The 23,520-nt window shown below is 36.7% G+C and overlaps 3 protein-coding genes across 4 annotated transcripts in view; 1 reads left to right on the top strand and 2 right to left on the bottom strand.

Moving 5' to 3' along the window:
• Positions 1 to 2,070: 2,070 nt before the first annotated feature.
• Positions 2,071 to 7,628, bottom strand: LOC149503590 (SH2 domain-containing protein 3C). Its single transcript, XM_089730852.1, has 6 exons — positions 6,358 to 7,628; positions 5,875 to 6,102; positions 4,300 to 5,297; positions 3,186 to 3,354; positions 2,934 to 3,111; positions 2,071 to 2,844 (listed from the first exon to the last, which is right to left on the bottom strand). Exons 1-6 carry the CDS (start codon positions 6,361 to 6,363, stop codon positions 2,483 to 2,485), a joined length of 1,941 nt encoding a protein of 646 aa, XP_089586978.1. The 5' UTR covers positions 6,364 to 7,628; the 3' UTR covers positions 2,071 to 2,482.
• On the top strand, positions 7,398 to 12,694 carry LOC149503591 (alpha-mannosidase 2). The gene is made up of 6 exons (XM_089730859.1): positions 7,398 to 7,479; positions 7,557 to 8,290; positions 8,373 to 8,465; positions 9,119 to 9,313; positions 9,396 to 9,507; positions 9,580 to 12,694. Exons 1-6 carry the CDS (start codon positions 7,398 to 7,400, stop codon positions 12,240 to 12,242), a joined length of 3,879 nt encoding a protein of 1,292 aa, XP_089586985.1. The 3' UTR covers positions 12,243 to 12,694.
• Positions 12,340 to 23,520, bottom strand: part of LOC149503592 (uncharacterized) — a 31,193-nt gene continuing 20,012 nt past the window's right edge. Inside the window, exons 4-7 of one of the 2 annotated variants that reach the window (XM_089730855.1) lie at positions 18,225 to 18,458; positions 14,569 to 14,700; positions 13,052 to 13,224; positions 12,340 to 12,803 (exon numbers count right to left, since the gene is read on the bottom strand). In XM_089730855.1, the coding sequence (XP_089586981.1) occupies positions 12,719 to 12,803; positions 13,052 to 13,224; positions 14,569 to 14,700; positions 18,225 to 18,458 (624 nt within the window). In that variant the 3' untranslated portion in view covers positions 12,340 to 12,718. Of the gene's footprint in view, positions 12,851 to 13,051; positions 13,225 to 14,568; positions 14,701 to 18,224; positions 18,459 to 23,520 lie in introns of both variants that reach the window. The other variant, XM_089730857.1, reaches the window with a different exon arrangement.

Genomic DNA, 23,520 nt, shown 5'->3' on the forward strand with positions numbered 1-23,520 from the left:
TGATTGTATTAAAAAAATACCAACTTATACACTATATTAAATTGACATATTAATTTCTAATATTATATTATAAAATGTTTTTTTTTTTAGATTCTATAAATACTATATTGTAAAAATCAGTTTGTTTAAAATTGTTAATGACATAAACACGTTTAATTTCATTAGATTTATGATTGGATTATGTAAAATGTACATATTTGTATTGCAAGCGTAGAGCGTCTTATACAGGACGTTCTAAATATACTATTTACGATTTACATATTATAATAATCTTAGACGAAAAAATTTAATCATAATTTCGTAGCAAAATTTTGAATAGACAATATGACGTCAACATTACTATAATGTTTTATTGGTGACCGGACTGATACATTTAAATTTAAGAAGAAAATAATATATTGTTTAAAATTAGAAAAAGGCAAAGCCTTAAATTATTTTCGGTGATTTTTGTAACAATACCAATCACGGCTGATTGATGCGTGGTTGTAAAATCGAATTATCCATAGCGGCCTATTCGTTCACTGGTCTTTTCCCATGGAAACTTTATTTTTGGGTGTTGTGACTTAATTCAAAACATGTATGTTTATTGGTTTGATGAATATAATTTTTTTTTATGATATGTTATTTTATTTCAAAAACCCTCTAACTCCGTTCATAATGTCGATGAATGATTGTAACTAAATAAATTGTTAAAAGAATCTGATACTTATTTGAATGATATTTAATTTATAAAATAATATACACTAAAATAACGGCTGGTTCGTTACATATGTTATATATTAATACGTGAAGCAAAAACTTTTTACGCAAATTGCGCGGACGGAGGAGTATCAAATTTTCCATACTTATAGAGAATATAGAGAAGGAGTGCACAATTCTAATATTTTTTTAAAATAATGCATAAAAGATACTTTAAATCAATAAAGAAAACATTACTGTGTACTGGTGGTAGGACCTCTTGTGAGTCCGCGCGGGTGGGTACCACCACTCTGCCTATTTCTGCCGTGAAGCAGTAATGCGTTTCGGTTTGAAGGGTGGGGCAGCCGTTGTAACTATACTTGAGATCTTAGAACTTATATCTCAAGGTGGGTGGCGCATTTACGTTGTGAATGTCTATGGGCTCCAATAACCACTTAACACCAGGTGGGCTGTGAGCTCGTCCACCCACCTAAGCAATAAAAAAAAAAAAAAAAACACTGTCATATATTTGACACAACACATACATAAAAATATACAGTTTTGGCGAATACTGTGATTATATTATCGAAATATAATAGTGTTTGACAATTGAACCATAATAATGCTTAAACTTATAATTTCAATTAATTATAGTCGAATCTCGACTACTGCGGGGCCACTAGTACGTATATAATTCTCCTCAGAATAAACAAATTTAAGAAAAATCTCAGTAAGAATTTGTCTTCCATAAACTTCGCATGATGCCGCAGCTTAGTGATGTTTTTTTTTAAATATTTTTTTTTCCAAGTGGTTGTGAAACTAATACCAATAGAAAATGACGCAATAAAGGGATAAGAAAGCTTTGAATAAATAAATAAATTCGCCAAACAGTATTCGCACATGCTGCTTGTTTAAAAACAACTTTTATTAATAGTAGGATATGTGCTTAGTGATGAAGATTCAGTAAAGTAAGAGCAAAAGGCAAAAGAAAACAAAATTGTGAACTATAAAAAATAACTCGAATATTCAGCAGATCCATATCTAAGAGCCGGAGAATTGAAAAATTCATAGTGTATATTTTTTATGTTTTTATGCGATTTTTTTTAAATTAAAGCTGGTCATTTAATTTACAGAGATTAAACTATTCATTGATCAAAATGTATTTCGTCGTTAGCAGTCGCTTTCGCGCGAATTACATACTACAACTGACCTTGAATATCTTTGCATAGATAAATATTTTATATATTTTTATTTCATCAATTTCCAACAACGATCATACTTACTCATTCATCAGCAACGTGTCCTGTAAGCGTTTTTGGAAGAAATAGTACAAAATATGATTTTCCCTAAGTTATCGTTAGGATTTTAAAGGTTTCTGTAATAAAATTTGAATACAATAATATTGCATTTATTACGATAATTTTATAAATGTATAACAAAGATAAATACGTATTAGCTAAAGTTGAAACTAAAATTACAGCTACTTGTTTAACATACAGTTTATAAACTAGTTTTAAATATTACATGACATCTAGCTTGCCTAAAATTTGCACTTTAAATGTTACATTGGCAGTTATTTGTTTAAAGTTACAATTCCTTCACATTATTTTATAAAATGTATTATAGCTTAAACATGTATAAAAAGATTTTTTTCGGCTTCGCTAAATTCCACAACAGCTATAGCTGCACCAGCTAAACAAAAAAAAAGATTCGTCCAATATAATGTCGCACTTAAATGAATATCGTTGATATGGTCACAATCTTACAGAGGAAGTCGTAGTGTTGCAAAACGTTATATCCAAAATTACACAATATCATCAACTCCAGATGGTTGGCTGGCCAGCTTGTTGGCCATCGCAGTCAGGATGTCGGTGAGCCTCGCGAATCTTTGATTCGGAGTTGTGAGAGCTCCTCTTTCACCCCATAAAAAATTAATATGAAACTCGGTCCGGAAAAGTTCCAATAATCTAGGATCTAAAGTGGGTCCCAAAGAAGACATTTCTTGTACGACAGTCCTAGAGTTCCGTTTGAACATATCTATTTGACTAGGAAATTGTCGGGCGGCTTCGAGATGCGCTGCAGTCGCATTGAAATCGAATTCAATACTGTTCATCAAACTTCCTGGAAACGTGTCGTCCTGTTGAATCAACGAACCGCCGTCGCCATCTAAAACAGTAATTTAATGTCAGACATCAATATCTACTCTCAAATATATTCCCCAAGTTTCAATATCACATTAAACATCATCTATTTACCAAACAAATGGAAGCATAGAACTGGAGGGAGTATGTATGGGGTAGTCGTATTCGGAGGTAAAGGATTAGTCCCCTCGTTCATACTTTTGAAACTAGGTCGTAGCTTGGCTTCAAACATAAATGCGTTATCAGTGTAAATTCTTCTCAGAATATTCCAAGCGTTCTCTAAACATTCCACCTAAAACATTGAATCAACATTCAGTTTTTTTATTATTAAATCTTTCTACTTGTGTGTACTCGTAAAATGTCTACCTGAGGCATACACAGTCCGAACATTATAGCTGAAAATCCATACAGATTGCCTAAAGCAGTTTTCGTTTCAATAGCCAGTACGATCCAATCATTTAGTGTATCTGCGCGCTGCCGATCTGTTTGACATGTCAATACCGTTACAGCAATAAGAAGTCGAAAGGTCTCAATTCTGAAAATAGAACAATCAATATAAATGTAAGTACCTAAACAATTAAACTTTTTCATTATAACATCTTAAGTTACATACACAGTGTGGCTATAAATTCTGTTACAACAAAAAGAAAATAATATTTCTAAATTTCGAGTAGCTTCTTAATTGATCAGTAAGATACAACGTGGGCATTATCCAGCTTCAGTGTTGGATTTATAGACGAATGGATAACATTTTGTGAAAAACTTATTGAATTAGTTAGAAACACCTGGTACAAGATACAATTCTTGAGGAGTAGGCTAGACCTCTCAACAACACCATTTTTCAGAACCTAGAATGGCCCGTTTAATAAAAGTTAGAACCAGGGCATAAAACTCGATTCACCCACTAATGGTTGGTTGGAAAGGAACATTTCTGACTCAATGAAAATTGAAAACTAACCGTTGTCTGTGTGCTTAGTGCGAGTTTCTTAACTTCTCTACCGCGTAAAAGTTAACTCAAATTTGTATGGAGTTGAAACAGCGTCCCAACGGCAAACGTAGGCAAACGTTCCAACTCCATCGCACTTTTCTTTTTAGAGTTAACTTTTACACGATCGAGAAATTAAAAAATACGCATTAACCGCACTGGTTCCTATTTCCACTTGATTATATTTTATGGACTCTTTGAGATAGTACAGCATGTTTCAAATCTCAAAATAATTTGGATGCCCTTGAAAATCCATAAGATTAATGCATATTTTTCTATTATGAAAAAGTGTGTTCCAATTGATAATTGACCACAACATTTGAAGGATTGTTTTAAGGACACTAGAGATAATTTTGAATGAGTTTCGAGTTATTTGCGAATGCTTTTATATTAATATATAAACTAACTCAGTACTCAATATTTCATGTAATAGAAAATAAACGATGTTTTCCTTGTAACAGTATTTATGGCAAGACTAGTCTTATCACTTCTTACCTTTCAATCACGTCCATTCGCAATGGTCGTCCTTGCGGTAAAAAACATAGTTCCAAACCAGACGCAGTTTTATCTAACCCTTCAATTTGAATAGCATCATCGAATAAGAAGTACAAATCGACTTTCGTCAAATGAATTGCTAGGATGCGGGGTCCGGATGTTCTCAAGAGTAGTTTGATTGCGTGTAAGGTTTCAGATTCTAGTGGCTTCGTAAGACCCGTAGGTATTATCATGGATTGAAAACTTCCCAAATTTATCCTTGATTCCACCACATAGTCCAAGTTGTCCGATTGAAGTAGTTTTGCTTCAGTAAGATCATAGTCGAATTGCTGTTTATTGGTGGGTGTAATCAAGTTGTAATCTGAATCGATTCTTGATTTATTTGGATCTCCATGAGCAGAACTTTGAGTAGAGTCTCCGGATCCGTTTCCCGAATCGGACCCCGATACTTGGTAAATTCGTTGGAGTTCGAGTCTTCGATCATCAGCCTTTGGACCGTCATATCTAGCGGGCTTGGCTGGTGGACTTGTAGGCAAGTTGGTATCCCATGTACCAGAGCTAGAGTTGGAATCGCCGGAGAGTGTCTTGGTGTGTTTATTTGTTTGGTTTAGTATGACGCCATCGGCGCTAGCGCTTTTGCCTTGAGCGACGTGCTGTCCTATATCTATAGGAGTCAGAGAATGTGAACGTTGTTTCTTAAAAGGCACTCGCAATTGCATTCCAGGTTTCGCAGCGAAATGACTGTACAGACTATAAGAGTTACCATAAAGCGCTCCGTCGCCTACCGGTGAAATTACGGAATTAATGTCGTCGCCTTGTATATAATTAGTCAGCGGCATCATTCGGTTGGCTGGATACTGTATTCTGGCACCAGATGCGGCAGATATGGGTTTTCCTGAACCAACGTATGAAGTAATGAGATCGGCAACAGTATCATAAGCTTCATCTTCGAATTGGTATTGGTATCTCTCGTAAACAGTTTCTGGGTGAACAACGATCTGAAACGAAAATTAATCTTGAATACACCTAGTAATTCAGTATTCGGTCCTTAATACCTAGGTATTAACGCTAATAAAAATAAATTAAATATTATGAAAAAAAAACCACTTTTATTGACGTCTTTTCATCTATTTTTTTTATTGTATAAATTATCTACATGAAAGACTACGATCCACTTGGTGTTAAGTGGTTACCAGACCCCACAAATATCACTGTTTTATCCACTATCAAAGTTGGGTCTTCTGAGCCATTCTTTAAATCGGAACGCATCACTGCTTTTTTGCAGAAATAGGTAGAATCGTAGTACCTACCAGCGCGGGCTATGTCCGACCAGCTCCGTATTTCGGGTAATGCCCGATGGGGAAAAACGCTCGGTGTATTGAGCGATGCGACTGTGCTGGTGTTAAATTCGACAATCGACATTGAACGAAAAACCTAGGGAAAATCCAGAAAAATCGAACCCAAAAAAATAGAACTACAACTAATTACAACATAATTGCTAGTCATCACTAGTCATCGCTCAATACACCGAGCGTTTTATTCTTTAGGCCACGATGAAGATTCAAAATTACTTACTCGTTGTATGACGAAATGTAAATGCTGTCCATTAGAACGGCAGCTCAGCACATAGTTATCCGGTTGCGATGACGAATCCCTCACCAGGAACTCCCTGTCTTTCTGCAACAAGCTCTCGGCAGCGGTCCGGCTCAACGCTCCGTGGTACCATCCATGGGAAATTATTTGATCAGCCGGCAAAGAAAACTCCCATTCTAAGAGACCAGAGGTACTCATGGCGCAAGAATCCTTAGAAAATCAAAATAAATACACACTTTATACTTGCATTTGATAGAAAAAGAACACATAACTAATAAATATTAGTATGTGTTTAGTTGTTTTGTCAACAAACAGTATTAAGATCATACATATTTGATTAATTGTTCTTATCGTAACTTAGGAAACCGCGGGAAGCAACGTTTCTGGCTAAGATTGATCAAGTAAACAAACATTAATTCATAATAAACATATAGAAAAAGCAATTACTTATCCCGTTCTACTTACCATCATTTGAAGTAACTGATATACTGTGTCACTGCAATTATTTTTCAAAAAATATAAAATCTACACAGCTGGGAGCGCCGGTACCTAAGGGGAATCGGTGTTTGTTGGAGATCAATAATACGAATACACCCCAATTTTATTAGAATGTTGGCAAGGGGGTTGTTGGCTAACTTCGCATTTTATTTATACGCGTGCGCTATTATACTATGCTCGGCGATTTCCAAATAGTGGATCTTGAAAGGAAGCTAAATTTTTGGCACTAAATTTAAAACATGAGCTTGAGACTTAATATTAGAATTTGCTTTAAATCTGACCTTTTGAAACGTGGCTTCGCTTAAGACGAACTATTCTAAAATCACAATCCTGTTTGACTTGATAATCACTTTACAACGGATGACGTCCATATTATTCAAATTTTAGATATCTATTATTCATAAACTACATTCATTCCCAATTATTGAACAATGCACCAATATATCGTTCCCTTAATGTACATATTCGAAATATACGAAAATTGTACGCCGGCAATATAAAATTAGAGTTTGTAAACACATAAATGTACTATGAATCAGAAAAATCTAGTTTCTTGACAACGGCTTAGTTCTAATTGCTGAAGGTCCTATAATTTCTAGGAAATCTAACTAGTATAACACATGTGGTTTCTGATTACAACTACAGAAGATTAATTGCTTTGACAAATTAGTGGGAGTACGACAAAATCGCCTCTTAGATAGCTTCTGATATTCACATCCTGAAATTTCGAGCACTCAACTCATGCTTTTAGTAGTATCAATACATAAACTTGATTACGTTATTAACTATATCATAGATGACACTTATATTTGCTAAGAAAAATAATTTTCATTCAATTGACATGGCAATATATTTTCAAGCAAACACCGGTGACTATTACTTGCTACATCCATAATACAATGCCTACAATTGTAATGGTGACACAAAAGGAAACAACATTTTGGTGTAGTTTTCAAACAATCCACATTCAATTGACAGCGTTTTCCAGTTCTTCGTCGACTTCAACCATGATCCGTTGTTTCAAACAGCATTACCTTGTTTTTACAATAATATTGGGCTTACAAATTCAGATCTTCGGTTATGAAAAAAGTAAGTCATTCTTTCGTCACCGACTTAGTGGAATTAGTATCTTAAACATAAATTATATGAACTTCAAATGTTTCTAGCTCTACGCAAGATTGTTCGAGACCACTCGAAAATGGTTCACAGGCCTTTCAGTGATAGTTCGTCACAGATTTTATGGAAAAATTCTTCATTTAAAATAAACGAGAACGACGCATTCCCGGCTTACATTCAAATGAACGCGATGTTACATAAAAAAATACGACCAAAGATATCAACTATTCTGTCTGGAGTGGAAAGTGGCAGAAGCAAGTCGGGAACTAGAATGAACATTGGAAAAAGCGAAAGTCTTTTCCACAACGACGTTCGGCAAGCACGGAATACGCTTCATAACAAAACTCTCCCACAACCAAGTGTTAACAACACACCAGACCAAAAAAACGAATCAAATTTGGACAAATCAGCTTCAAAGTTTTTCCCCTCTATTGACGAACATGAGACGCCTAACGAAAAAAATGGTATCCAATCAAATGATATAGCAAATACAATAATAATTCCAGAAAACGTACAATATCACAACGAAACTGAGTTTTTAGTACAAAAAATTTTCGTACATAAATTGGATACCGATGTTTCTCCTGGCCTCACTGCAGACGCTAATGTACCATTTAATATAGAAATGGATGCAGATACTGATAGAGATTTTTTGATAGAACGAATACCTATCAAATCGAGCTATATTTATAACGCAACGACTAATCCGTACGTTTGCCATCTAGTGAGAGAAACAAATACTGACATAGATGCACAAGAAAAATTTCTGGAATTCGAAATTGAGGTAGGTTCCGTTCTCTATAGTTAAAATGTAACCAAGTTTTTATTAGCAATACCTACATTAAATTGTTTCCAAATGATTGCAGCCAAAATGGATGACAAAAAAAACCTACTGGAATCATATTTTTGAAAGCCGTTATGAATCCTTAATGCGTAATCCAAAATGGCCGTCACTAAAAGTAAGTCGTTGTGATGTAAACAGACAATTGCTTAAAAATATAGTCGATGGAGATGGATATGGTGATATTGAATTCTATAGCACAAAATTCGAAATTATAAATTTTGAAAAGTTTTTCACGCAATACGGAATCTAATGATCTCGAAAAATCACGAGTGGCGCGTCTCGTGTCACCTGTTTTCGCGTGACGTTGCGGTTTCAGAAAAATATTGCTTAACAGCTTTTTTATTTATTGCTTAGATGGATGGACGAGCTCACAGCCCACTTAGTGTTAATTGGTTACTGGAGCCCATAGACATCTACAACGTAAATGCGCCACCCACCTCGAGATATAAGTTCTAAGATCTCAGTATAGTTACAACGGCTACCCCACCCTTCGAACCGAAACGCATTACTGCTTCACGGCGGAAATAGGCGGGGTGGTGGTACCTACCGTGTACCTACCCGTGCAGACTCCCAAGAGGTCCTACCATCAGTAAAGCTGTCCCATAGCGACAAAAACAGGCGAGACGGTCACTCTTCCGTCATTTTGTGAGTTGTTTGGGTAATAGTTTCTGCTCTAAGAAAGTTCTCACCAAAGTTCGCATGCTCTATGTTTACAATTAAAAATGATGAATTAATGAGAAACTTAATATTATGAAATAATTTCGACAGGTTATACTAGTCCCAAGAACGCACGTTGATACAATTTGGAAAAAAACATTCAAGCAGTATTTTGATGATTCGGTGAACAAAATAATCTCAAACATAGTGAAAAAATTACAATTTTATAGTAATCTCACTTTTGCTTGGAATGAAATTTCCCATTTAAGTCGTTGGTGGATGACAACTTCGCATAAAAGTAGATCGGTAAGAAATTAATAACAGTGCTCAACATACTTATATACATACGTATTTAACCTTTTTCTTAGTTATGTTTGCGTTTCAATAGGCTTTTCGTAAATTAGTCAAATCGGGAAGACTAGAAATTACCACAGGAGGATGGGTGGAAACAGATGAAGCGACAACTAATTTGTTCGGCCTATTGCACCAGTTTACAGAAGGTGATACAATTTCGATTTTAATTCGAATATTTGAAAATGTATCATATTAACAAGCATTTCTTTCATGAACAGGTCATCAATGGTTAAAATATCATCTCAATTATTCACCAAAAGTCGGATGGATGACTAATACCGTTACTCATAGCCCAACTTTTCCATATATTTTGTCGGCTTCAGACATTTCTCAGATAGTTATAACAAACCTTCACTATGCCTGGGAGCAGTACTTTGCCGAATATCAAATTAGCAATTTTGTATGGCAACAAAATTGGGACACAGATAAAAATACAGGTAGTCCTCTGAACGATGCTCTTTTCAAAATGGGCAATGAAAAATATGGAAAAAATTCGGTCCTCACGCATTATTTACCATTTAATTCAGCCGGCTTCAAGGCATGCGGTCCTAATAAAGCGATTTGTGAGAATGAATTTAATTTCGCAAACGTAAACAAGAACATCGATATAAACCCATACAATGTTAAAGAAAAAGCGGAGTTGTTACTAGAACAGTATTCTAAAACAGGGACGCTTACATCTCATAACGTAATTATCGCGCCACTTGGTGGATACTTTCGATATGAATCACAAACTGAGTTTGACTATCAGTATAACAATTATCAGAAACTGGCAGATTTTGTTAATTACAATCGTGAAATTTACAAAGCGACTATTGTGTTTGGCACGCCCAAAGACTATTTTCGCAGCATTTTCAAAGAAGTTCACTCTTTTCCATCACTGCAAGGAGATTTTCTCAACTTTGCTGACTTGAGCTCGGGTAGTCCTGCTTATTGGACGGGCTTTTACACTACGAGACCGTATACAAAGATTTTGCTGCGACGCTTGCAGTCGACTTTACGTACAACGGAAATGTTGTTTTCTTTTGCTGTTAACTTAAATGTCTTCCGAGAATATGACACGTCAAGCCTTATTGAACGCTTGATAAAAGCGCGAGAGAACGTCGCCCGATTAATGGATCGAAATATACAAACCGGTACACTAACGGCTAATAAAATTAAATACGTTCATCACCTCATTCTGACAACAGTAAAAGACTGCTGGTTCATCCAAGAGATTTCTGTTAGTTTTCTAAGCACGAAGTCCGGAGAAACAAAATCGTATCTTCAAAAATACGTATTTAGAGATGGCGAGTTTATGTCAATATTTAAAACTGTTTCGCCTGGAGATCAAATCTATATCTTCAATTCGATGAACCACGAAAGAACTGAAATAGTAGAATTACTCACAAGGTATTCTACTATAAGAATTGTAGACCATTCGAAAAAAGACGTAACTATTCAAATCAATCCGGTTTGGAAATATTCATCGGAAAACGTAATAAGAATTTCTAAAAGATTTTTCAAGATTGTATTTGCGGTAATTGTGCCTCCAATGACGCTGGAACTATTTCAAATTAAAGAAACATACGACGGAACATTAAATGCAGCTGTTTTATATTGTTCTGCTTGTGTTGTTGAAAATATTCCTAGTGAGCCCACAATATTTCCATTCAGCGTTCAACCTTTACAAACAGGTGACATACAATTGGAGAACCATAAACAAAGGCTCACTTTTGATGAAATCACTGGCTTCTTGAAGATTGTATTTGAAAAAGAAACGAATATTGAAAAAAATATTATATTAGACTACGGTGCGTTCAGGGGCTCAAATTTAAATTCTGGGATGTTTTTGTTTAACACGAATGTTTCAAAACCTTTACATGATGTTTTGATGCCGTATAGAATCGGCATTAAAAAGAAGATCGTTTTGATTATAACAGGACAAATTACTACGGAGCTGAATTCTATTTTTGGACGTTTTCTAGCACACAAGACAAAAATCTTTAATCTGGTTGGAAGTGCTCTGTCCAAAGCGATGTACGTTGAAAGCAAAGTCGACTACGATGTATCCCCAAACAATAGAGAATTAGAATTATTTTTAACAATACAAACCGATATATCCAACGGCAATCCTCCTCAGATATTCACTGATAATAACGGCTTCCAGTACACAGCACGTGCTTTGAATATTAGTAGGCGCGTGGAGTCGAACATGTATCCTATGACAAGTTTGGCGTACTTACAAGACCGTAGAAGCCGATTGACTGTTGTCACCGATCATGCACAAGGAGTAACGGCATTACAAGAAGGTCAGTTAGTCATCATGTTAGACCGCCGTGTGCTTTTTGATGATGGCCGAGGTACCAATGAAGGACTGGCAGATAACAGCGCGACTTACCAGCGGCATTTTGTGATTCTCGAAGGCCTCAATGATGCTCCGTATAATCAACCGCCAAACGTGAAGCTGTTGAACCTACCTAGTTCTACAGCTTTGTACCTTTCGAATTCTCTAAACAATGTTCTAGATCTATTTTTTATCGATAAAAACAATACGTACCTGAGTTATTATGGTTTTTTACCACTTATTAAAACGTCTTTCCCTTGTGACGTCACCGTAATCAATTACAGGGTTATTTTGCATCCGAGTGTTTCGCAACATCATACTATTAACACCGCATTACTGACACTGCATCGACAAAGTTCTTCTTGTCGAATCGAGAACATAGCTCCGTTAAATTGTAATGGTGATAGCAGATTTTCCGTCGATAAAATTCTGCGTAGCGTGAAAGCTGTTTATAAAACAAATTTAGTTGGAACCAGTGAAGGAATGCCCTTACTTCACTACACACTCGCTAACTTCCCTCCTATGGAGTTGGTGACGTTGCGAATATATTTTTAATATTAATTAGTAGAATTGTTATTATAACTTATTAACTAGTATGAAAATATAAATCTGTTTAGTATAAAATAAAATATTGTAAATGAAAAAATAAACATTGGTTGGAATCACATTTATTTTATGTAATTTAAAGAACGTTCCTAGTAAGTTCAATTAAGTACTACTTCTACATTTCTAAAACTCTGAGACAGATCTTAAAGTGCATTAATGTCATTCACGTAATATAAGTGTTTGTTACTAATTTTTTTAGCAATTCATAGGTCTATAGGGAAACAATCTATTAATAGCTATTACATAAGAATCAAGCAATTTATTTTCAAATTTCAAAATACGTAGGTTTTTCACACATTCAGTATTTTTAAATATTCAAAGCACTAAGCATACAATTCTAAATAATAAGGTGGAATATAAGCTATTGTTAAAATTAAAAATCAAAAAAGATACAAACAAAATATCTAAACAACACATAAGGAAAATCATTTCTTTGATAATTCATTAAGTTTGTTTTTATACAACGGCAGCTCGACGTTGTCCCAATGTAATGTATCTTTGTCGAAGAACCTGTAATTTTTAAATTGTCGTTTCAATTTTATTCAAGCGTCGTTATGCTAGAACAATATGAAATAAATGGTCACACGGAACCGTCAGTTAAGCGAAATGATTTAATTTTAGAACCCATTTCACAGCTACACGGTCAAAAAACCAGATAATAAAATATTCATTGTTTTAAATCTAAAACAAGACTATTTCATCAAGTTGGCCATAACCGGAATATTATGAAAGGGGTCCTAATATCGTAGTTTACCGACCTCGCTTGCACTTGACTCAGGATCCTAGACTCATGCTCAGAGAGTCCTGTATCCATAACCTCGACAGTGTCGTACAGCTGATCCAGGTTGAAGAAACCACAAATGTTTGTGTCTATTCCAGGCTGGTTCAATGTAAACCAGGTCGCCAAGCGAGCCAGTTCCACCTTACGTTCCTATAAAGATATTACACAATTTAATAAAAGAGATCTGAGAAATTGATTGGTTATTTCTTTAGAGTTTTATTTATTTTATAAATTATAGAGCGAACATTTTGATATTATGTATTATTTTATATTATAAATATATTCTGCATCAAATTCATCTCTATAGTAGAGTTATTTTGTCGCTGCAGTTTGGGTCATAAAACACAGCCGGGCTAGGGCGGTGAGCATGTTGCGCGGGGATAACGCCATTATCGATAGAAACAAATGAGTCATCGAAGGCAGTCATACTATATATATATTATGTCGAAAAGACATTTGTTTTTGTGCATTTGTTCTCTGAATTTCTTTAGTGACACAATGGCTGCTCCTTTGTTTTGTACTATGTTGTCGCCTATGGACTTTAGCAATGTCAGGGGCAGAGCCAAGCCACTGCCTACCGAAAATAGGTGATAGATAGATAGATAATGATAGCCATTAAAGTTGTCTGTATTCACGGAAAAAAATAGAAAAAGTTATAAATTTAGCAGCGTTCCTTTTATGTCGAATAACTTAAAATTCACACGTCCCATAAATTATTCAACATATTTTCCTGTTACGTAATTTCATTAAAACTTCTGTTAAGTTCCATATTCTGAGGTTTTATTGCGAATTTTATACTATATAGTCGTTTAAACATTTCACTAATTCTTGGATTTTACTCGTAAGAATAAAGAGACAAAAATATGTAAATCGAATGCTACTCTTAATTGATTATTTTAAAGGATCCCCTTTTCCTGTTTAGTTACGAAGTACTTAGAACGGACAAGCAAATTGAAGTTCAATGAAGTGTTCAGTGCAGCATTCAGGCGTTAAATACTAAGAACCGACACCAATTACTTTTAAATAAACATTTGCCCAAAAAATCAAATTCGCAGAATTCCTTAATGTGTTTAATTACTTTTTAACTTAGACTATAATATATTTTAATGCGAAGCAGATCATGATTAAAGGGTACCTACCTCTATCGTAACATTTAGACTTAGACTTCAAAATGGCGGCAATATGGTGTCTACCCGGTCGATATCTGTGCATCTCAAGATATATATATTTTTTATCATTAGTGCTATTAGAGGAGTATGCTTAATGCGTTTGGGACTGGGAAAAGGATAAGTTAGTTGACTCACTCCTAAACTCTTTCATGCAATTTTGATTTTTCACACTATAGAGAGTTTTTGATTTATTACCAACATATTTTTGTTTTTTTGTAACTTTTTTCTTGAAGCGCACCTTGTTCCTCTTAGAGCGTCCACAAATGACATGCACAGGATCGAACAATGATTTAGAAAACAAGAGTCCCAGCAACTACCAAAATACCTTGCAGTAATCAGAAGCCCGTCTGCATATAGCCTTGATATCGTCACTGGCTGGATGCCATGGCTGGGGACCTTTGTTCGTCAGCAGACCCATTCCAGTTGCAGCTGCATTAATAACCCCAACGCCCTTACTCTGCAACAGTTTTAGATTTAAATATTTTTTTTTTTTTTTTTTTTTTTTTTTTTATGATTGAAAGTTTACTAGTGGCCCGAAGGCCTTTCCAGTTTCACCAGGACACGTGGGCGAGCAAAGGCTCAGCCAGGAGAGGTGGGATTTGCTAACAGCTACCCGAGCGCCTCCGAAGGAGACCTAACAGCTCAAGAGTAGCTGCTTCGCGAATGAATCTACTACCGGATCGGAATCGCGACCCGCTGAGAAGATCCGGCGAGAAACTCAGCGGGCTGGTGCATGGGTTAGGTTGCACGTCGACCTCTTTGTCGAGTTCGACGAGTACGGTTACCGGGGTCCCTAAGCCTGCCCCTAGTATTAGAGCTGAAGGCATCTAATGCAAAGGTTATTGGATCTGATGGATCCGTAAGGACGTGTCTAGGGCGTCGACGGTGACTGTCTCCTGCATGATCAGGATTCGGGGAGTAGTCAGCGGCGGCAACGATAAGGCGATTATCATGACGCATAGCCTTATCGAAGTATCGTTCCGACGCTGACTTCATGTATTTCCGAATTGATTCGAGGCCCAGGTCGTCGTGTAGGTCAACGTTCCTCACGAACCACGGAGCCCCGACAGCTAACCTGCAAAAGCGGGATTGTAGGGATTGGAGGGTGTCTATGTGTGTGCGGGCCGCGTGAGCGAACACCACACTCGCGTAAGTCATGACGGGCCTTATGCAAGTTTTGTAAAGTGTCACCTTGTTCCGAAGGGACATTTTACTCCGCTTACAGATCATGGGGTAGAGTCTACCGAGAATAAATGCGGCACGGTCACGGACTGATTTTATATGCGGGCGGAATGTCATCGATGCATCCAGGGTAACGCCCAGGTACTTGACCTTCCTGGCCCAGGGTATGGGTTGTCTAAAGAGAGTAATCGGGGGTGTGAGATTCCTCCTCCTAATCCGGGAGGAAATCCGTGTGGAGCTTCCCCTCTGAAATAGCACCGCAGTACTTTTCGCTGGGTTGATGTCTATGCGCCATTTTCGGAACCACTGTCCTAGGGCTAGGGCTGCGCTCTGAACCTTCTTCGCGATTAGGGACTTATTTCTACTAGAATAGTAAACAGTCGTGTCGTCGGCGAATAAAGCTAAATGGGTCGGCGGCGACCGGGGAATATCGTTGACGAATAAGCTAAATAGGAGGGGTGAGAGGACAGAGCCTTGCGGGACTCCAGCTGTGAGAGGTCGTGGGGAGGAGCGGGTTCCCTCGACTCGATATCGAAAAGAGCGGTTCGACAAGAAGTCCCGTATGATGAGCACGAGACTATCCGGCACGCCCATGTTGAATAGTTTGAAAATCAAACCATTGTGCCAGACTTTGTCGAACGCTTTTGCGACGTCGAAGAAGAGAGCTCCCGTGTATAACGGTTTTGGTCGATTAAGCCCCACAAGAATATGCTCCGTGAGGCGGTGCACCTGTTGAACGCATGAGTGATTTGTACGGAATCCGAATTGTTCATCGATGAGAATGCCCTTGGATGAGACGAAATCTCTGAGGCGCTTGTAGAGCAGACGCTCATACAGCTTGCCTAGAGACATGAGGAGGCTAATCGGGCGGTAGCTCGTCGGATGATTTTTTGGTTTACCGGGTTTATGTATGCCGATAACGTCCGCTTCTTTCCACACTGCGGGAAAGATACAGTTCGCCATAGCGGCATTGAAAATAGATGCCAACATCACGATGAGTTGGACGGGTAGAAGTTTAATAACGCGGTTAGATATACCGTCGGAACCGGGAGCCTTGCGAGGACGTAGGTCTTTGATCAAGTCTTTAACTTCCATCGGGGTGACGGGTGGTAACGCATCCGAGGGTGGCAAGGAGGCTCTGCGTTCTACCTCACTGTCTACTAATTCTACATGAACAGGGTCCACGGATTGAGTGCTGGGCGTGCACTGGGTTTGCAATGTATCGGCCAGCAGCTCTGCTTTTTCGTCATCATCGAACGCCGCGAGTCGGCTTGAGGGGCCTACGAGGGGGGGCATAGTTACAACCGTATCCGATTTGAGAGTACGAGCTAAGCGGTAGTAAGACCTTTGGGAGGGCGCGAGTCCTTCTAAGAAATCAGACCATCTGGCATCTCGGACTTCGGCGATGCGAGACTTTACGTCGCGTTGTAGGGCACGCATTCGAATACGATTTTCCGCGGTAGGATACCTGTCGTAGGCGCGTATCGAGGCGTTCTTAGCTCTAAGGAGTTCCCTAATATCGTCGGACAATTTGAAGCGGTGAAGGAAGTCCTCCGCTACAACTTGTTTCGATGACCTATCTAATGTCGAGGTGATGTGTGATGTTAAGATGTCTATGGCTTCAGCGGCATCCTGAGGAGATGGGGTAGAGTCCGGGTTAAACGGGAGCGATGGTGGATCAGATTCAGCCAGGCTGATGCCCAGCGTGTGCCAATCCACCACAGTCCTCGTTACGGGAACGGAATCGGGAGCGCGACCGAGCTTCATAACGACGGGACGGTGGTCTGAATCTAACTCTGAAACTACTTCGATCGAGTGTAAGCGCAGAGTTACGTTTTTTAATAACGCTATGTCGAGTATATCCGGGCGATGCGCGATATTTAGCGGGTAGTGAGTCGGGGTTAACGGAGCGACGATATCGAAGGCGAGATCATCGACTAACGCGTCAAGCCGCCTGCCATTCGGGGTTGTGGTGTGTGAGTTCCACCTGATGTGTTTACAATTTAGGTCGCCCGCCAGAATGACAGAGCTCCCCATACCGAGCAGCGCCTCGATATCACTGCTTAGAACGATCTTATCCGGTGGAAGATAAACGGACGCGATAACGATCGGCGCGTGTCCCGTCAGTGAGATTCGGCACACTGATGCTTCGATATTAGCGAGCGCGGGAGGATCGAGCGGGAGATTTAAATATGTGGCGGGTAGCCATCATACAACGCAAGATATTTGACAGATGCCTGAATCTAGATTACAATATTTTCAAGATAAGCTTGCATATATATATACAAGTTCCGAACAACAACATTCGTCATCAGGTTTGAGCCCCGTGAGCTCACCTACTAGTTAAGGTTACGCTGAAATAGCCTCTTAAGGCTATCAGTTTAGGTAGGAATGAAAAAAAAACGACATTCGGTCCGTCGGTCTACCGAGCAATATCAGCCGCTCGGTGGAAGATCTTCTTCCCTTTGTCGTATATCTCCCTACAAATAGACTAATTTCTTGCGTCAATTTGATCATTACTCGAAAAAAATTATCACATAGAATAATTAATAGATGAATCATAGAGGAAATATGTACTACAAAATTACAATCACTTAAAAAAACTAAATGTTGTGCACTGCATACATATTTTAAGGTTAATACCTTGCAATACCGGTTACATTCTAACCATTCTAATTTCGAACTTTTGTACACAGATCGCGAAAGTTAAGTTAGTTATTTATATAGATCACACTTTTATCATTTTCAAACAAACGATTTCACGTCCTCCTCGAGAATTGCTGTCACTTAGAAACTTACCTTGAAGAAACTAATATAGTTCTGTAAGCGGTTATCGAAGAGCGTGGACTTCGAATAAGAGAGTATGGTTGATATCTTGACTTCCGACTCCTCTACTACTTCCTTCATCAAGTCGATATCATAGTCAGCGATCCCAATGAAGCGAGCTTTTCCATCTCTCACGGCTTGCTCCAACACTGGCAACGTCTCTTTGAGTACAACCGAAGTGTCCGGAGCAAAAGTTATATCATGTACCTGAATAACAATGGTTGTTATTTGTTCCATTAGCCTATAAATTATTAATCCATCAGCTTATGCTCTTGTATTCCACAAACATTCATCTCTGTTATCTTAATGCGGCTAATAAATCTATACTAATATTATAAAGAGGAAAGATTTGTTTGTTTGTTTGTTTCGAATAGGCTCCGAAACTACTGGACCGATTTGAAAAATTCTTTTTCCATTAGAAACTGACATTGTCCCTGATGAACATAGGCTACTTTTTTTAAATATTTTTTTTTTTTTTTTTGGTTTCATGTGTGTTTTAATGTTTCCGAAGCGAAGCGAGGGCGGGTCGCTAGTATTATATATTTTTAAATTAATTTCTAATAAGATTCAGTTCAATATAACTTTCAGTAGCTCTGTATTGAAAATATTATCGAAGAATAAATACTTCAACTACAATTTTAACACATAAACTCCCTAATACGTAATGTTATACTCGTATGTGCCTTTAACTATCAATTTTGTAACATCGGTGACGAATTAACAGTAAAGCTGAAAGATTTAAACAAATTGCGAAACAAATAGAATAGGTAACTCAAAAACGTACTCTTTATGAATTGTAGGTGTTTCCTAAAGTAAATCTAGTTAAAACCTTAGTTTGATGAGTTCAAGGGCCTTATAGACAATCGTCGAATAATTATCATGATGTATAACATAGCCAACAAATTTCATGAGCATACAACAGTTTAAAAAAAATCGTAATATACGAATTAATAACGGGTATAAATTGAGTAGCCGTCCTCCACAGAAAAAATGGTGTAAGGTACATTGTACATTATATCATATTTTTTCAACATTACTAGATTCATTCGAGCAAAAACATCACTCCGCCAACTGTCCCAGGTATCAAACTATATTAAACAAACTATAAACCGCACGTAAGTAACTTATCGTCTAAATAAGTTTTCATCATTAGTTCATTAGTCATTCATTAGGCCGAAGAGAGTGACATGCCGCCACGTCATACGCGACGAGACAAACCGCTCGTCGCCTGGCTATTAAATAACGTTGCAAGGCATGTATACCAAAAACATCAGTACAATACAAGTTTTGAATGTAAATTTTAGTACACATATTATAACTATATATGAGACAATCAATTCTAACAATGAACTTAAACCTAAAAACCTAAAAAAATTGAGTTAGGAACGAATCCCTTATTATAAAAATATTAATTTTAAGTTCCATGACATGGGGTAAATTGGGATCCTGGGGTAAATTGGGACAAACCTGCGGAAGATTCTCAAAGTACCTGTAGCACGGAATCGACCTAATTTTGTATATATTAATATTTATCAATGTATAGAAGAAAAACCGAGTTAACTATGGAATTACTAAATATGAGATATGTTGGTCCCAAAAATTCGTCAAATTAAATTGAAAATAGTGGTTGAAAAGTGCGTTTTAAAACAGCTTACAGAACTTTTAAAAAAAGTAATATTATCGTTGTTTTTTCAATAAGATCACAGTTTATATAAGTTTTTAATACACCTGGAAATACCACAACAAACGGTAAGTTGCAATATTCTTATTTTAAATACAATATTTCAACAAAATAAAAAATGTACAATTTTTCCTTTCTTTTTGGGGAAAATTGGGACGTATGTAGGGTAATTTGGAACGAGACTGGAAAAATTAGGGACGAGAAAACACAAAATTGGAACGCCAAAAGACAAAATAGGGATGGATTGTTAGGGTTGTCACTGATATCTTATAATAGATTTTTTAGCCTATACTATCACTCAATTGCGTGATGTAAAGAAGGTTAATGTGTTTATCAGTTAGTTTATGTAAGTACTATAGGTAAAAGAAAAGTATATATATAATTACATTTTTTCGCGACATTTACCTTGTAATATCTGCCCGGTCGTATGTCCTTTATAGCAATAAAATTAAATTAAAAATTAAAAAGAACTCAAACGAATCAAAACTTTTGTTATTTCAGAATCTATTCACGCGTCGAATCATGATTTTTTTAACATTCACAACGCACATAAAAATAAAAACAGGCCTCAGATTTTAAATGTAACATTAATTAAAAATCCGAGATGTCTAGGTTTCAATTATGAGTGAGTGAATTAATTGAGTTTAGTTATTTAGCTTAGAATGACCGAAGAAGACATGGATGGAGTGTGTGAATGACGATATGAGAGAGAGAGGAGTGAGTGTTGAGATGACGGCTGATAGAAGAGAATGGAAGAGAAAAATTAGCTGTGCCGACCCCACATAGTGGGATAAGGTGGAGAAAAAGAAGAAGTTATTTAGCTTAGAAATAATTTCTTTTATTTTTGTTATTATAGGCAGTAATCAGATAAATCTGCTTTTTTATCTTATTCACCTGATATCTTACTCTTGCTCAAAGATTATTTTGAAAATGTTGATTAAATAAAATTGTATTATTGCATTTCCAGTCCTTTTGTTTTCTATTTTTTATTCTATTTTATGATTTTGTTTCAGAGTTGTGATTTTTAAGAAATTAAATAATAATTTTCTAAAATATAACATGCACATACTTTTTTTGATCATTGTATTGTTGATTATCATTCACGTCACATCGCTTCGGAATAGAAACCAGCTTAATTTACACTATGTTGTGTATTGTGCTTAAATTATGGATTGTATTCATCATTTCGGTCCATATAAATAATTGTATGGCACCTACCTACCTACCTATATATCGCAGTACCGCGAACTGACAACCCTTACAAATATCCCAATTTAACCCTTACCCGTGTCAATTTACCCCGAATGCGGGGTAAATTGGGATTTCCATTATTTTTCCGATTATTTCTTTAAATTGAATAATTAAAATAATGTAACGGTTTTTATCACCTAGGTACGTTCAAGACTCAACTTATTTCTTTGGTTGAGCAGTGACTATTTAATTGGAACTATGTTAAAATTCAATCTGAAGTTCGATTTTGTCCCTATTTACCCCATTTGACGGTTCTATCCGAGGTATAAAAAAAATTAAACTGGAGGTTTCGCAACAACCCACGGTCATTCAGTAACGTGCGAACTTATTGTGGTACACTTCATTCACGGCTGCTTGCATAAGAGTTAGTGTATTGCGCAAACGAACGCTCTGAGATCGTGGTCAATAAATGATAATAAAATACGTCATTTTTTGTACGTTATTATAAAATTAAGTCGTACACTGTGTGCATTACTAATAAAAATCTTACGTTACGGACGTTTTTTCCCGGTTAGGATACCCCTCCGCATCGTCCCATAAGGAACTTCGTTCCAAAAATTTATTTATAATACTTTTACTATAATAACTAAAATATATTATTAAAAGGAGTCCCTTTAGGCAAGATTCCGAAGATACCTATTAATACATTATAGTTTATATTATATATTATAGTATATTATTGTGTTCAAAATCATCATAATTTCTTGGTTCTAAGTGAAGTGAGAAGTTTTTGAAGTAGATGTTTGAACGAATTTACGGCCGAAATGTTAGTAGTCCCTACCAGAATTTATAGATATTACAACGTTATTGTGGTTACTCACCTTTTACCAAACTGAAGTCTGAGGTCGAATTTTCAGTTTTGTTGTAATATGGCTATCCCACTCTTCAAACGAGAGCGAGTGACTGTCTCGCGGCAGAAATAGGTAAGAGAGTGGTTTCTCATTAGGCTAACATCGACGACAACTTTTTACTGGTGGTTGGACCTCTTGAGAGTCTGCGCGGGTAGGTACCACCACCCTGCCTATTTCTGCCGTGAAGCAGTAATGCGTTTCGGCTTGAAGGGTGGGGCAGCCGTTGTAACTATACTTGAGACCTTAGAACTTATATCTCAGGGTGGGTGGCGCATTTACGTTGTAGATGTCTATGGGCTCCAGTAACCACTTAACACCAGGTGGGCTGTGAGCTCCTCCACCCATCTAAGGTATAAAAAAAAAAACTTTTTCCTTGGGCCTTGAATCAGCCCTCATACGAACGCTATACCCTACTAGAAACTAATATAGAGGACGAATCGATTGAAGATAGGTAATCGAAGTATAATGAAACCGGTTTGAAACGAAATTGCTACAAAAACATTATTTCATTTGTAGTTCGTATGCAACGTATTTTTCAAAAATCTATATATTAATACGTGAAGCAAAAACTTTGTATCCCTTTTTATGAAAATTGCGCGGACGGAGGAGTATGAAATTTTCCACACTTATAGAGAACTAGCTAACCGGCCTTGCTTCGCTTCGGAAACATTAAAACACACATGAAACCAAAAAAATAAAATAATTTTTTTTTTAAAAAAGGTAGCCTATGTTCATCAGGGACAATGTCGGCTTCTAATGGAAAAAGAATTTTTCAAATCGGTCCAGTAGTTTCGGAGCCTATTCGAAACAAACAAACAAACAAACAAATCTTTCCTCTTTATAATATTAGTATAGATATAGATATAGAGAAGAAGTGCACAATGCTAATATTTTTTTAAAATAATGCATAGAAGATACATTAAATCAATAAAGAAAACATTACACACACTACATACCATGTATTTGACGCACACACGCATGCATACTATTTATTGTCAAACTTTTGTTCTTGACGTCTGTTGTCAAATTGAGAATAGATTAAATATTGTTTGTCTTTGTTAATATTTTTTATAGTATAGTGTTGGCGAAATATGTTATTATAGAAGTATAAAATACAGTCATAATGGTGTCAAACTTACAATTCCAATTAACTATAGTCGAATCTCGACTACTGCGGGACCTCTAGTCCATTTAAAGGTATGTTAATAAAAAATAAAAAAAAACGGAATCGATATAAGAAATAAAAGCCAAAGTTCGTTATTGAACACCGAAAACAATTCTTATCGTTAAATATTCACTTTAAACATAGCATAGCTTTAAAAACAAATAAACCAAAACAGGTTTTTGGTAAAAGAATGTAGGTATGTTTGTTTTGAATGCTATTTAGCTTTTGGATGTGTAACACTGATTCTGATCTATAAAATAAAATTGTATATCTGTAAGTGGAGCTCTGCTGATCCTTCTTGCAGTAGCCAAGCTTATGGCA

Source organism: Bombyx mandarina, chromosome 01 (assembly GCF_030267445.1).
Source record: "Bombyx mandarina strain Sakado chromosome 01, ASM3026744v2".
In the NCBI taxonomy this organism is placed as follows: domain Eukaryota; kingdom Metazoa; phylum Arthropoda; class Insecta; order Lepidoptera; family Bombycidae; genus Bombyx; species Bombyx mandarina.

Bases quoted from the DNA above. Each gene is read 5' to 3' on its own strand.
- LOC149503591 (XM_089730859.1), top strand. From the start codon at position 7,398: ATGATCCGTTGTTTCAAACAGCATTACCTTGTTTTTACAATAATATTG. The intron at 9,314-9,395 runs GTAAGAAATTAA...GCGTTTCAATAG, and splicing joins CTTCGCATAAAAGTAGATCG to GCTTTTCGTAAATTAGTCAA. The intron at 9,508-9,579 runs GTGATACAATTT...TTTCATGAACAG, and splicing joins ATTGCACCAGTTTACAGAAG to GTCATCAATGGTTAAAATAT.
- LOC149503590 (XM_089730852.1), bottom strand. The intron at 5,298-5,874 runs GTAAGTAATTTT...TTTTCGTTTCAG, and splicing joins TACATTTCGTCATACAACGA to ATCGTTGTTCACCCAGAAAC. The intron at 3,112-3,185 runs GTAGACATTTTA...TCAATGTTTTAG, and splicing joins TCGGACTGTGTATGCCTCAG to GTGGAATGTTTAGAGAACGC.